The 15698-nt window shown below is 45.4% G+C and overlaps 1 protein-coding gene across 1 annotated transcript in view; it reads left to right on the forward strand.

Annotated features, from left to right (window-relative positions):
* Nucleotides 1-15698, forward strand: part of GRIPAP1 (GRIP1 associated protein 1) — a 255468-nt gene that overhangs the window by 44997 nt on the left and 194773 nt on the right. Inside the window, exons 3-6 of the mRNA XM_068248000.1 lie at nt 5071-5136; nt 9974-10035; nt 12696-12722; nt 14886-14993. Coding sequence (XP_068104101.1) covers nt 5071-5136; nt 9974-10035; nt 12696-12722; nt 14886-14993 — 263 coding nt within the window. The remainder of the gene's footprint in view (nt 1-5070; nt 5137-9973; nt 10036-12695; nt 12723-14885; nt 14994-15698) is intronic.

A 15698-nucleotide genomic window follows, 5' to 3' on the forward strand; every position in this document is an offset into this window, starting at 1 on the left:
AAGCAAGCAGCATCTCCTTCCCCTGACATCACCTGCCAGCAGTTAAAATGTCACCATGTGATAAAGTCAACCACTGACTAAATAATTTTATACATAATTATTGTAAAAATGAAGCACTTTTGTTCATTACATTATTTTCACTGGAGTTCCTCTTTAAAGCAGATCCGAGATGAAAAACTAACTGTAACAAGTAACTTGTCTATATATCTTATCTAACGTTAAGATAGTTTACACAACAAATCTAGCTGCAAACAGTTTTAATAGAATATGATTCTTTCTTCTTGTGATACAATGACAGCGGCCATGTTGTTTGTAAACATTACACATAGGCAGGCTTATCTGTATCTTGAGCAAAAAAACCTAATCCCCCCCCTCCTCCCCTCTGCCTCTGAAATCTCTGGCTAGTAATACCTCCCCCTCCTCCTGCCCAGACTGAGCTCCCATGAGCCCTTGCTACTGTCTGAAAGTGCCTTGGCTCTTTGAAAACCTGTGGGCGTGGCTTGTTTAGTTTATAGGGGATTAGAGTATTAAAACAAAAACAAAAAAGTATTTGGCTTGAGAAATGCCCTATAAACAATAGGAAAGGAACACAATTATGCAATGAGTAAAAGTTCATCTCGGATCCACTTTAACCACTTTATTCGCCACTACAGTATATCTACGTCCGCTGTGACTTCATCTACGAGTCAGTAGATATACGTCTTGTAGCAGAAGCAGTGCTGTGCAGGATTGGGCTTGCTCCTGTGCACATTTCTGGCACCATCTGATGCACCACTAATTGGTGAATGGGAATATGTGTTTCCTGAGCTAATGAGATTGATTTTTACCATTAAAAAATACTTTTATTTCATAGTGAAAAATACACTCTAGCATTATTCCAGAATCCAATATCTTCACCATAAATTGTGACAGGAACATAATCTACGTTTTTTGATAAGAAGTAAGAATAGCCAAACAAAATGTGTTTTTTATCTACAGTAGCACTTTTTAATTGGTAAAACTGAGAAATGTTTTTTTTTTCAGTTTTTTTCCTTGTTTTCTCATTAAAATTCATAGAAAACAAAATTGTTCGAGAGGAAAAAATGGCATACAATGAAAGCCTAGTTTCTCTCTTTCTCTCTCTCTCTCTCTCTCTCTCTCTCTCTCTCTCTCTCTCTCTCTCTCTCTCTCTCTCTCTCTCTCTCTCTCTCTCTCTCTCTCTCTCTCTCTCTCTCTCTCTCTCTCTCTCTCTCTCTTCCCCCCCCCCCCCCCCCCCTCCCTCCCCCAAAAGGGATTTTTTTGCCATTGAAGGTGATTTTGGCTTCTGCTCGGGAATCTGAACGAACTATCCGCCAAGAAAGCGGATTTCAGATAGGAAATCTGAGTTTGCTCGGATAGTCTATTCCATAGGTTCTCAACGTGTGGTACGCGTACCCCAGGGGGTACTTCTGAGGGTTCTAGGGGGTACTCGGGCTTGATATACTTAACCAAAAATAACAAATTTAGAGTTTTAGAAAAATGATAAATCTTATTTAAACAGCACCAAATTAGTATTTTAGCTAATTAAAAGCAATAGTAAATGATTGGAAATGGTTTAGAACCAATTATAATGTACTACGATTAAATATATATTTGTCAAGGGGTACGTGTGATAATGTTTACTATGCTAGGGGGTACTTGGTGAGTACAGGGTTTTAAAAGTGGTACATACCAATAAAATGTTGAGAAACACTGGTCTATTCGGATTTTAAAAAATATCCGAAACAGTTCGGATTATCTGGATAGTCCGGATATCTGAAATCTTGCTGAGCACCACTGTTAACCAGTACACTATACCTTAAAGCGGGCCCAAACCAAACATTTTTTTTTAATTCAAAATATTTAGTTGCACCACTCTGACACATACAAAGATAAATAAACACTCCTTTAACCTTCCTGGCGGTAAGCCCGAACTGAGTTCGGGCTATGCCGCCGGAAGGCACCGCTCAGGCCCCGCTGGGCCGATTTGCATAATTTTTTTTTTGCTGCACGCAGCTAGCACTTTGCTAGCTGCGTGCAGTGCCCGATCGCCGCCGCTACCCGCCGATCCGCCGCAATTCCTCTCGCCGCGGCCGCCCCCCCCCCCAGACCCCGTGCGCTGCCAGGCAGCGCTATGGGGCAGATCGGAGTCCCCTCTGACGTCACGACGTCGATGACGTCGGTGACGTCATCCCGCCCGTCGCCATGGCGACGGGGGAAGCCCTCCAGGAGATCCCGTTCTTTCAACGGGATCTCCGGATCTCCGATCGCCGGCGGCGATCGGAGGGGCTGGGGGGATGCCGCTGAGCAGCGGCTATCATGTAGCGAGACTTTGTCTCGCTACATGAAAAAAAAAAAAAATTTAAAAAAAAAGATTTGCTGCCCCCTGGCGATTTTTTTGCAACCGCCAGGAGGGTTAAGCCTATGAGCATTTCAGTGCATGCTTTTCACCCTTCTCTTTTCATAACTAGGGTTATACAGCTGGCAGCCATTACTTCTGAGCTTAGTAGGAGGTTTTAGATCATGGGTGTGTTTGTCATCAGCTACCCTCCCTTTACAGGGGGGCGACGTCTATGTGAAATATCACACAAGGTGAGATCACCTCCCTTGTGACATCATCAGTAGCAGCCTGTGTTTTTTTTTTTTTATCTCCTCTACTTCCTACTGGTCGTGTGCTCATAATTATCACTTCTATAGATATTTTGAATAGTGGTAATCATTAAAGAGACACTAAAGCGGAAAAAAAAATATGATATAGTGAATTGGTTGTGTACTATGAATAATTACTAGAAGATTAGCAGCAAAGAAAATATTCTCATACTTTTATTTTCAGGTATATAGTGTTTTTTTCTAACATTGCATCATTCTATAATATGTGCAGATTACACAACACTCAGCATTCAAAATGAGTCTTTCAGAGCAGTCTGTGAAGTAATGATCTCTCCTCTGGCAGAGAAAAAGTAAATAGTCCAGGAACAGTTGAGATAATAAAAGTCAGATAACAGCCCTCTCCAAGACTAACTTAGTAGGAGAGCTTAATGGCTTGTTTGCATAGAGATAACAACTGGAGTTTCTCAACTCTTCCTGTACTGGAAACAATTACACTGATGTATCTGATCTAATGTTTTATTTCTTAGCTGTGCTACACATACAAATCATAATATCATCATTTTTTTTTCGCTTCAGTGTCTCTTTAACAAGCTGTTCCCCATCCCCTTCTTGCACCTCTGATACTGTTGTTGCCATTGGCAAGTTTTGGTGCGCCGTAATCAATTGTTATGTACAGAGTGCTTGGGGGGCCCCAATGTAAAACTTGCATCGGGGCCCACAACTCCTTAGCTACACCACTGTTGGGGCGTTATCATTGCGTTGTGGTACCCTGCAGTAACGCTAAGGCAATGAAAGTCTATGTGGCCTTTCATACTGGAGCGGTGCGACGCGATGCACCGGAAATGACGTCTTTCTCCGCACTTCTGACACAAGGGAAATCGCTTGCGTGGCGATGAAGTCAGCTAAGTCTATGGCGATGCAGACTTTTTAAGAAGTTTTAGCGCTGCGGCATGCATGGCCGGAAGCGTATTATTTTCAGCACACTTCCGCACAATTTGTATTTCCGCCACAGGAAATGAGCACTAGAGAGCCTCACTTCCTGCTTGGCTTACTGCCAGAAAAGGTATTACCGCGGAAATGCCCGAAGGCCTTTTTTAGTGTTTTGGTGCAATGCAATCATGTAATTGCATTGCAACAGGCACGCAGGTCGGCAGTGTGAAACCGGCCTCAGTAGAGGATGCCCATTTGTTCCACAATAAAATGCACCATAAATTACTTTTTTCCTATGTTGTTCTCACTTACAATAAGTTGTACAAATCTGACATGTTTTGACTAGACCAGCTCCTCATGGGGGATTCCCAGGGTTTTCTTTATTCTCAAAAGCACTTGCTGAACAGAAGTTACTCAGTCCAGCTGCCATAATAGCATGCAAGCAGTAGGGAGGCTGTCTGGCATAATTACATACATTTTTTTTTCCATTGAGTTCTTTTCTAAAGGATAAAGGAATGGTGAGAATCCCTGCAAGGGAGATGAACTAGTCCAAAATGGTCAGATCTGTCAGATTTTTACTGCTTACTGTAAACAACAGTGACATGGGAAAAATTTATGCTGAGAAAAAAATGTATGGTGCAATTTACTCTGAGAGAAATGTACTTATAAATATGTATTTTATATTTTATAATTTTTGTTTGTATTTAAATTTAGATTTTTCTTTGCACAGTAGAAAACACTCCACAAAAATAGACTTATTAGGTCAAGACAAAATAATTAGACATAACTGAGTTAACAGCAGTAACAGTAACCCATTTTCGATAGTCATGTGGAGAAAAAATATATCCTATAACGTCTTTTAGTGGATATGTTCCTTAGGTTACAAGGATGGTAATCTACAAAGAGTCACCCATCTCACTGTGGTGGGCCCATGGGGGTATAAAGCTGTTGTCGTATAACAGGAAATGAGGTGACCTTTCCAGACCATCGTCCTGAAAGGGGTAAAGAACCCCCAGGAAGAGATAGGGATGAGGTAAGAAAAGGAGAAAATGAAATACAGAAAGGAAAGAAAAAAAGAAGAGAGGAGAAGGTGGCCTGCCAGCCCACCAAACCATATAATCCACTTCCCAATGGGTCAAAACGTTAGTGTACATTCTACCCAATACTAATTATAGATTAATATCCCTCCATACTTTTTGAAAGATATGTACCTTATCTTGTATGACTATATTTTTATAATTTTTGGTGATAATGGCCCTTTAAGGCAGCATGGCGGCAAGTGGTGAGCGCGGTCACCTTACATTGCTGGAGTCCCAGGTTCTAGTTCTGAGCAGCTATGATCTGCAGGGAGCTTATAGCTGCCCCTTTGTTTGTTTTGGTTTCTTTCAGGCACTCTCGTTTCCTCCCGCATTCAAAAAAAACAAACCGGTATGATAACTGGCTTCTGAGATGAATGTGGGGACTGTGAGCTGCTGTGAGGGATGATTATACTGTACTATTGACATTTTATATTGTGTCTTTGTGTTGTTATAGGCACAGCTCCTGGAACTCAGAACCCAAACTACCAACTGTCAGACAACGTGCGGAAAAACAACCAAGGTGAGACCGCTAATACCGTGTGCAATGCCCCAAATTATTTCCTCAAATGCCTCTCCTTCCTTAAAGGACCACTATTGTGAAAGTCGTCAAATTTAAAATACATGTAAACGGATACAAATAAGAAGTATGTTTCTCCCAGAGTAAAATGAGCCATAATTTACTTTATTCATTAGCCGATTCCTTTACGTTTGACTGATATTTTCCTTCCTGCTTGATTAAAGTGAACCAGAGACGAAGCACCCTCATGTATTTTACCCTATATATCAGTGGGAACATTAGAGAAAACACCTACCCTGCTCTCTGTTTCATCCTTCACTGCTCAGCCTGCTTCTTATCAGCCCTGATAAAATCCCCGACCGAGCATTCAGTCTGGCTTTGCTCAGAAATCATTATAGCTGAGTCTTCTTCTCTGATGTCTTTTTAAGCCCAAGCCTGCCCCCTTCTGGCTCTGCTTTCCTGTTCTGTATACTGCAGCATCACAGAGAGCTGTGATGAGATGGGAGGAGCTGCTAATGTAAGGGTATATTGAAAAAGTTTTTTGTTTTTTTTTAATCTATATTTGTTAGGCATAAGAGGTTTTTTTAAAAAAAAAAACCCACAAAAAAACTGCACACCAGAGCGGCGAAAATACCAGGTATAGTATTTATTTTGTCAAATCTATCAGGGGATATGTTTATTTTGTGCCAAATCGTTCATCTCTGGTTTCCTTTAAGTACATTTGTTGCTTCAGGTCGATATCAGCCACTTTCCATTGATTTAAGCAGAATGGAACATAATCGATTCTCCCACAATCTGTTAAAGGGAAGGTTCAGGGACGCCTTTAAAAAAATAAAAATCCATATCCACTTACCTGGGGCTTCCTCCAGCCCGTGACAGGCAGGAGGTGCCCTCGCCCCCGCTCCAGAGGCTCCCGGTCGTCTTCGGTGGCCGACCCGACCTGGCTAGGCCGGCTGCCAGGTCGGTCTTTTCTGCGCTCCAAGGACGGGCTATTCTGCGTCCCACGCGGGCGCGCTGACGTCATCGGACGTCCGCTGGGCTGTACTGCGCAGTGCGCACAGCCCGGAGGACGTCCGATGACGTCAGCGCGCCCGCGTGGGACGCAGAAGAGCCCGTCCTTGGAGCGCAGAAGAGCCCGTCCTTGGAGCGCAGAAGAGCCCGACCTGGCAGCCGGCCTGGCCAGGTCGGGTCGGCCACCGAAGACGACCGGGAGCCTCTGGAGCGGCGGCGAGGGCACCTCCTGCCTGCCACGGGCTGGAGGAAGCCCCAGGTAAGTGGATACGGATTTTTATTTTTTTAAAGGCGTCCCTGAACCTTCCCTTTAAAATAATTGAATTGAACAGGAAAATTGAAAAGTGTATGGGCAACTTTAGACATGATGAATAGATTAGACATTAGATTTGTTAAAAAATACCAAATCTAACAAAAATGGATTGAAAACTGGAGCCTTGTCAATAAATTTACAAAGGGCAGTTTTTATGAAGTGGGCTGCAGGAGTATACTTGTATTATGGATTTTGCTCTATGTCAAGATACAGGCATGTCATTTGATTGTATGTGTTTGTACTGATTGTAAACTAGCTGCAGTGTGTGCTGATTTGAAATGAGAAAATCTGCTTAAAGGACTTACGAGGCGAAATTAAAAAAAAAAGTTCAGTACCTGCAGCAAATTTGAATGCACAGAGGACGCCCTCCGTGTAGTTCCGCCGGGTCCTCGCTGCTCAATCTCCCACTGGGCCAGCTCCCGACCCCACAGCCCGGGTCGGGCTCTCATGCCTCCTGTAAAATGGCTGCCTGAGGTTGCCGCGGCTGCGCAGTCCGCATAGACGAGAGTATGGCTGCGTAGCTCTAGTGCCTCCCTCTCCGATCCATGCACAGGAGACAGCCTGTAGAATGGATCGGGGGGGGGGGGGGGGGGAGGGGAGAGGCCCTAGAGCTGCGCAGCCGCACTCTCGGCTATGCGGACTGCGCAGCCGCGGCAACCTCAGGCAGCCATTTTACAGGAGGCATGAGAGCCCGACCCGGGCTGTGGGGTCGGGAGCTGGCCCAGTGGGAGATTGAGCAGCGGGGACCTGGCGGAACTAACGGAGAACGCGGATGGCGTCCTCTGTGCATTCAAATTTGCTACAGGTACTGAACTTTTTTTTAAAAATGTTTGCCTCTTAAGTCCTTTTAAAGGAGTTATAAGCCAAAAAAAATAAAAAATGCGTTTCACTTACCTAGGGCTTCTACCAGACCCATGCAGCCATCTTGTGCCCTCATAGTCACTGCTGCTTCAGTCCCCCGCTGGCAGCTAGTTTTGTTTTTGCCGACCTCGGAGGTCGGCGGGCCGCATTGCGTACATTTTTTACGCATTCCCGCTGGTGTAGGAACATTAACACATACATTTTTACGTGTTAGTTGTTTAATGCATACATTTTTACGCATTGAACCACCGACGTGTAAAAATGTATGTGTTAATGTTCCTGCGCCAGCGGGAATGCGTAAAAATGTACGCAATGCGGGCCCGCCGACCTCCGAGGTCGGCAAAAACAAAACTAGCTGGCGGTGGGGGACTGGAGCAGCAGTGAGTGACTACGAGGGCACAAGATGGCTGCATGGGGCTAGTAGAAGCCCCAGGTAAGTGAATCTCATGTTTTTTTTGTTTGGTTTTTTTCTTGTTTTTTTTTTTTGCCTGATAATTCCTTTAAAGCAGATCATATAACTTTTCCAGAAACTCAGTGGGGGACAGCTATTCCCTCTATGCAGCCAGATGATTGGGATGACCTCTTTATGTCAGTCGGGCTGCACATAATCATAATGCTGAAATCTGTCGGGAATCGGGCTGCAGTGTATGGGCAAGCAACAGATCTCTCTCTGAACAGATTGGAGTTCTGTCTCTTGGTCGATCTGTCCATACATCGTCTGATGTGTGGCCACCTCAAGTGTTTGGAAGGGACACCGTATCATGGTCCCCATGCATCGTTTCTCAATGTACTCAATAGTGCTGCGTCCATTCTGCACAGCATTTTCCCATGGGACACCTGTGAGATGACAGAATAACGTTGCATGTTGTGTATGCGAACTGTGAACACTGCCATTGAATCACTGTGTCCGCATTTTAGCTGACACTTCCATGTCCCTCGCCCGGGCCCATATGCAATTCATTTTATCACCTGCTTTTTCTCCTGGGTGATATTTTCAAAATTGTCAATAACATACATTTAAAACGACCAGCAAGCTAGAAAATACTGAAAATAATTTTGATACATTTTCACCAACCTTTTGGTACTTTTTGAGTTGCAAAGTGCTGAAAAAATATTTTAAATAGAAAATGAAAAATGATCTCGTAGGAGAAAACGCAGGTGAAAAAGTGAATTGCATATGGAGAAAGGCTGGGGTCAGCTGCAGAGTTAGGCTAGAGCTAAAGGGGTTCTCTGGTGGTGCTAAAAAAAACAAAAACCGACACTTACCTGGGGCTTCTATCGGCCCCCTGCAGCTGTCATGTCCCACGTCGTCCTCCTCCGATCTTCCGTTCCCCACCGCCGGTCCCGGTCTAATCTCGCTTCTAATTAGACTGCGACTGCGCACGTGCTCGTTCCCGAGCGCGTTATCTGAAGCTTACTGCGTAGGCGCAGTACAAGAAAATGTTGTACTGCGCAGTAAGCTCCTGAGGAAGTATGCGGGAGCGAGCACTATTCGTCTAGTCAGACGATTATTAGACCTGGACTGGCTGCAGGGAACCGAGAATTGTAGTAGGACGGCGCGGGACATTACAGCTGCAGGGGGCCGATAGAAGTGTCGGTTTTTGCTTTTTTACCACCACCAAATAACCCCTCTACAGCAAATCTGTAATGACAAAAAAAGCCAGATACTTACCGGTATCTATAGATAGTGTAGGCTCTGGATTCTATAGAGCCTTTCCGCCCTCTCCCGATGTTGGTGTTCCAGTACCGTCCCCCATTCAAATGTGCCTTTTTCATGCGCCTAGTAAAATATTGCTAGAATTAGCGATATTCTACTGCTGGACTCCAGTAGTAAAATATCAGTAATGTTTATTGATATTTTACTATGGCTAATCCATAACCCTTCTCTCACACAGAACCCTTCCACTACTGATGCCTAACCATAACCACCCCTGGTGATGCCGTTTATAAAAGCGGCAAAGAAGGTAAAGAGAGAATTTCCCTTCTATGACGCAAATTGCGGCTTTCCTAATAGGCACCTGTGGCGGCGCCCTTTTTTTCCATATGGGCTTCTGCGCCCTTTTTCCTGATTTGCTCACAAGTGTGCTGCTCTGTACTGCACATGGGACAGAAGTGCTTCCACTGTTCTCCCCAGGCTCTTATAGTCGGGTGATTCACCCGGCATGTTTTGGTGAGCACCTGGCTGTCATCGGATCACCACCTCCTCTGCTGTAAGCAGAGTTGTGCAGAGAAGCGCCGGCCCTGCATTCTCTCATCTCGCCTTGCCCAGCTACTTTTTCATGCCACCCGGCTGGAAAAAACTTCTGTGGAGAACACTGCTTCTGAGGGCTCTCAAAAGTTCCCAAACGTGTATTCAACAAGTTGGGTGAATACCTGGAATGGGGGTGTCAGCGCTGAAACAGGGGCACAGAGAGGGAAAAGTGAAGGATCTATACTATAGATAGGATCCAGAACCTTCTCTCTCCTGAGGTGAGTATCTGATGTTTTCTTTTCAATTTGGCTTCAGTGTTACTTCTACAGCAGATACAGGAGTAGAGCTAATCGTAGTAGTGTAACAATGGGAGTGATAAATAATGCAAGTCTTATATGTATTAAAGATGTAATATGAAAAGTGTGAAATAATATTGTAATATTTGTCTTTCTTGCGCCTGCCAGAGCTCACCTCTCTGCGACAGAAGCATGCCACCGTGGAGAAAGAGTACCAGAAAGCACAAAAGGTAAAGTTTGACTTCTTGTTAAATGGGACTTTCCACTTTGAAATAATTTGAGGCGGGGATCACACTTGGGGGAATTGCTTGCATTTGGCATGATGTGAGATCACATGCGAAAACACACATCATGCTTACCTATGGACATTCGTATTCAAGTGTTACCATTTGCGCTTCTCTGCATGTGGGAGCAAAAATACTGATTTAGTGTACTTTTTACTCGATACTTATTACTGACAGGCAGCTGTCGTTCTACATGTGGGGAAAACGAAAATAATCGTCCTTGGAAAGTCAGCCGTTCTGCACTGTATGGGGGAGGTGTAAAATCTCCCTGGCAGAGTCACTGAGGGTTTTTGTCTTAGAGAATGGGAATACAGAGCTTATCAGTGTGCAGTTTTGTCCTTGTTTATCTGCCATGCATGGCATTCTTTCTGTGTAATGTTACTTGCAACTGTCTGGTTAAAGTGAACCAGAGACGAAGCACCCTCATGTATTTTACCATATATATCTGTGGGAACATTAGAGAAAACAACTACCTTTCTTTCTGTTTCATTCTGCACTGCACAGCTTGCTTCTAATCAGCCCTGATAAAATCCCCGACTGAGCATTCAGTCTGGCTTTGCTCAGGAATTATTGTAGCGGAGTCTGTGTTCTCTGGTGTCTTTTCAAGCCCAAGCCTGCCCCCTTCTGGTTCTGCTCAGGAATCATTATAGCTGAGTCATAGCAAAGTCAGACTGAATGCTCAGTTGGGGATTTTATCAGGGCTGATTAGAAGCAAGCTATATAGTTAAAAATGAAACAGACAGCAGGGTATGTGTTTTTTTTATCTGTGTACTTTGTCTCTGGTTCACTTTAAAAATGTATTCCACTGCACCACTTGTCACATGACTGCAGCACACCAGTAACTGTTTGTTCAGCAGCGTTTAAAGAAAGCCCCTCCCTCCTTGGTGATTTTATCAGGGCTGATTAGAAGCAAGCTGAATAGTTAAAAATGAAACAGACAGCAGGGTAGGTGTTTTTTTTATCTGGGTGCTTCGTCTCTGGTTCACTTTAAAAATGTATTCCACTGCACCACTTGTCACATGACTGCAGCACGCCAATAACTGTTTGTTCAGCAGCGTTTAAAGAAAGCCCCTCCCTCCTTGGTGATTTTATCAGGGCTGATTAGAAGGATTCCTTCATCCCATAGGCGAGGAGTGTGATGCTGTTACAACAAAGGGTTTCTAAACCTTGTAAAAAGTGTGATGAATGCTAAAATAAAGGAGGTGATTATATGGACAAATTGCATGTCTAAAATAAAGTTCTGCACCTGCGCAGTACACTCAGGACAATGTGGACTTGATTGACAGAGGTGCACACACAGGCACAGTAGAGGAAGACCTTGAGGGCAGCCTCTGCACCTGCGAGGATCCCGGGCTGGCGGGTGGGAGCAGAGCTGCAGCGCTGGACGTATCGGCGGCAAGGGGCTGGAGGAAGTAGATTGGAGGGAAGCTTATTTTGGCTGAAGTTTCCTTTAAGTGAAAACTGATCTTACTTGATGACTCTCCTAATTAAATGGTTTGTTGGGTATTGGCCACAGTTTGACACACCCCTTTTTTTCAGAATTTGCATTTAAAGTGTACCAGAGCTGAAAATGATTTTATACATACCTGGGGCTTCCTCCAGCCCCATCCGCCTGGATCGCTCCCACACCGCCGTCCTCCGCTGCCCACAGCTACGAGAACCGGGTCCCCACACTTCCGTCAGTCGGAGCCAGTCTAGCGTAAGAGAAGTGCGCTGTTTGCATATCTCTCCAGCAGCCACTGGAGAGATACGTAGAGGGTGCACTTCTCCTGCGTAGGCTGGCTCCGATGACGTCAGTGATGGTACCCAGTTCTCTTAGCTGCGGGCAGCGGAGGACGGCGGCGTGGGAGCGATCCAGGCGGATAGGGCTGGAGGAAGCCCAAGGTATGTATAAAATCTTTTTCATCTTTCATCTCTGAGTCCCTTTTATAGTGAACCTCCGGACTAAAAATCTACTCAGCAGAACTGAAAAGGCTTGGTTTTTCATTAACAGTTTCACAGCATCAGAACTTTGTTTTTCTTACTAAAGCATCATTTTTAGCTGCATTTTTAGCTAAGCTCCACCCATCAAAGAAAAAAAGCCCGGGCTTTTTTTCCCTGATGCTGTGCAGAGCATGATGAGATTTCCTATGTTATTCACGTTGCCAAGCAACTGGGAGAGGTACACAGGACAGTTGGAACTGTCTCATGCTCCCTGTCACCTTCTTTCAACCAAAAAGATGGCTGCCATCATGAAATCAAACAATTGCCTGTTCTTTTAAAACAGTGTGGGTAAGAGATTATATTACCTATCTATTTTAATTAACATAACTAATGTAACTTAATGACAGTATGTTTGTTTAGGCTGGAGTTCCTCTTTAAACATTTTAAACAACTGGTTTTAGCTACTTCAGAAAGACTGTAAAAGTGCTCTTCCATTGACTCGCTAGGTCTGTATAACAACACCCTTCAAACAGGTCTAGGGTGGGGGGGGGGGGGGGGGGAGGAGCTGCCATGTGACATCATCACAGTCCATCCAGCGTCAGGCAGTGTGCTGAGCCCTGGTGCTGCCAAGTTCCCCGCAATGCCCCTGCACCTTCTTACAGATCTTTTTGTTTCTCTTACAGGCACTCAGCAAAAGCAAGAAAGCGCAGGTAAGATGGAGTCCATCATGTGTCTTGGTGAAAATTGTATTTTTAAAGGGAAGGTTCAGGGAGGGGATTAAAAAAATAAAAATAAATTTCCACTTACCTGGGGCTTCCTCCAGCCCGTGGCAGGCAGGAGGTGCCCTCGCCGCCGCTCCGCAGGCTCCCGGTGGTCTCCGGTGCCCGACCCGACCTGGCCAGGCCGGCTGCCAGGTCGGGCTCTTCTGCGCTCCATTTCCTGGCACTTCTGCGTCCCACGCCGGCGCGCTGACGTCATCGGACGTCCGCCGGGCTGTACTGTGCATGCACAGTAGCACGGACCCGATCGGGCTTGACTTTTTCCACTGAAGCCCAAGCAGGTCCCTGCTACTGCGCTCCTCCCAGCACTGGATCGGCCTGACAGAGGAGAATGGGGACACCTCTGGAGGATCCCGAGGCTTCTCCTTCATGAGATAAGTTTTTAAATTGATCGTAAAACTCTGATTTTGTAAAAAAAAAAGGCGATCTCTTCAATTTAGCTCTTACATTACAAGGATTAAATGGAAGCTGAATTGAGAGAAATACAGAAGCTGCCATCTTCATTCCCTTATAAACAAGGCCAGTTCCCTGGCTGTCACGATGAGCTTGCAATGCCGCCCAGTGTACTTCAGTGGGTGGCATTGCAGGAAGTGGTGAGATCGGTGGAAAGCAGTGCAGGATCCAGAAAGTAGGAGAGCCATTGCGCTCCCCGCTGCCTGGCTGAACATAATTACATTTTGAGCAAATAGCTGGAGGGGGGAGAGCGGAAGGCGGGAGCCCCAGGTGAGGGAGGGGGGTCCGCTGTGCTCGCTCAGGCGGCAAAAAATACAGAACCGGCCCTGATAGGTAACACTGAACAATCTTATTGACGAATGAAGAGTATGCCTAGCCAGCAAAGTCCCCAGTATCAGGGACCGTCTGGGATCGCCTGATGCCGGATATATGTCCGGTTGTTTCAGCAACCAGCCAAATAAGCACAAACCCGCCCCCCCCCCCCCCTTCCCAGCATAAAGTACTCGCCAAACCTCCAGCACCATCTTCTAACTTTCCTGTAGCTCCTAGCGGGTTTCCCGTGTTCTCATTGTATGGCTCCCGATGTCACCTGACCCGCCCATGTACTCCCTTGTACGTACGACGAAAACCCGCTACGAGCTACTGGGAGGTTAAAGATGGCTTTGGAGGCTCCGTTAGTATTTGAAGCCCTGCATACCCCCAAGAACCCCCCAAAGCACAGTCCCTGTTCTCCCCTTCGGAATGCCGGTTAGTTGAGACTTCCAGTTGTATGAGTTCCGGATAATGGGGACTTTGCTGTAATATGTGGATTCTGATTCTGCAGCATCTGTAATGTGCAGGGGGAACTTCACAGGGGGAAAAATCAGGGCTGATGATTAACTAGCCTTCTGATTAATCAGCTGCTGGTTCATTTATTAGCAGTTCCCAAATCTGATTACTGTATGTACTCGCATATAAGCCGAGGTACCCACGTTTCCCTCAGGAACCAGGATAAAGTGAATGACTTGTGTATAAGCCCCCTCCCCACAGTAGCCAATGTGCCTCCAATACAAGTCATCCCCTCTCCCCATAACCAGATGTGCCCCAAGGATGATAAAGCTGTGTCTCAAGATACCACTAGATGGCAACATAGATATGAGACACAGCGATTGTCACACAGGAAGAACATCTGACCATTGCACTGCTGACTCATTGCTTGCACTCTCCACTCCACAAGCCAGGGGACACAGGTAGTCTTGAGCAGTGCACTCTGCACACCATATTGCAGGGGATGGGGGGGGGGGGGGGGGGGGGGGGGTGGAGCAAAGACACAGCAGGGAGCCAGCTGGTAAGAGCAGGATCACTAGTGTGCAATCCTTACACTCCTCTGCCAGTAACAAAACCTGCTCCACCATCCGTTCTGCTCCACTGACTCGCATATAAGCCGAGGAAGTAACTTTACAACACATTTTTTTGTGTTGAAAAATTTAGGCTTATACGCGAGTATATAGGGTATCCTTCTGAAAAACTCTGGTTCAGCCCACAAATGTCTATTCCCATGGCACTTTTCTAGCAGCTCCAGTCTTCGCACATGGCTGCTCCCTATGGCTGATGTATGGCACATGATCCGGTACATGCGATGACTGTTTCCTGTATCCGCAGGATGTGGAGGCATTGCTGGGGGAGAATGAAATGCTACAGGGAAAGCTGCATAGTCAGGAGGACGACTTCCGGTTACAGAACAGCACCCTGATGCAAGAACTGTCTAAGGTATGCAGGAATAAACCTGTAATGGAAATGTAAACATTGGTGGAATGATAAAATCTCTCAGTGCAACTATATATAGTGCAATAATTTCCGCCGTCATTACAGAACTCTCTGTATGACGTTGACACTGACAAGTACTCTGATGGAGCACCTGATCAGAAAGTGGTAACTCGGTCTGTCTTCAAATGAACTGCTCAGACTGTGTGCTAAGGCAATTTTGAATGGTGATCATGCTGTGTACAAAGTCTAACTTGGTTTTATGGTGTTGTTTCCTGTACAAAGTGGTGGGGAAGGGAGGTTACAATAGCTTATAGAGGCACCTACATTGTTCCATGGAATCACAAGTCATGGAATATAAGTCAACATTTTGAGTAGATTTAAAAGATATGTACCATCTACAGTACACTCTAGGTTCAGGGATCTTCAGCAAAAACAGGGACCCCATAACAATGTTAATGGCCCATCCAACTGAAAACATACATACTTACCTCCCGCGTTGCCAATCTCTTTTTTCTCTCCCGTGTCCTGTTTGTCCACTGTGATTGATGGAATTCTCCATTTCCATTTTTTAAAATGGTGATGACCCCCTAAAAGCTTTCGGGTCAGTAGTTTGTTAATCTGTAATATTTCCCACTGGAGCCATAGGGAAACATGGACATTACCTTGCACATCAGTTGCCCTTTCAGTTAAAACTGACAGCAATTGATA

Source organism: Hyperolius riggenbachi, chromosome 8 (assembly GCF_040937935.1).
Source record: "Hyperolius riggenbachi isolate aHypRig1 chromosome 8, aHypRig1.pri, whole genome shotgun sequence".
Classification (NCBI taxonomy): domain Eukaryota; kingdom Metazoa; phylum Chordata; class Amphibia; order Anura; family Hyperoliidae; genus Hyperolius; species Hyperolius riggenbachi.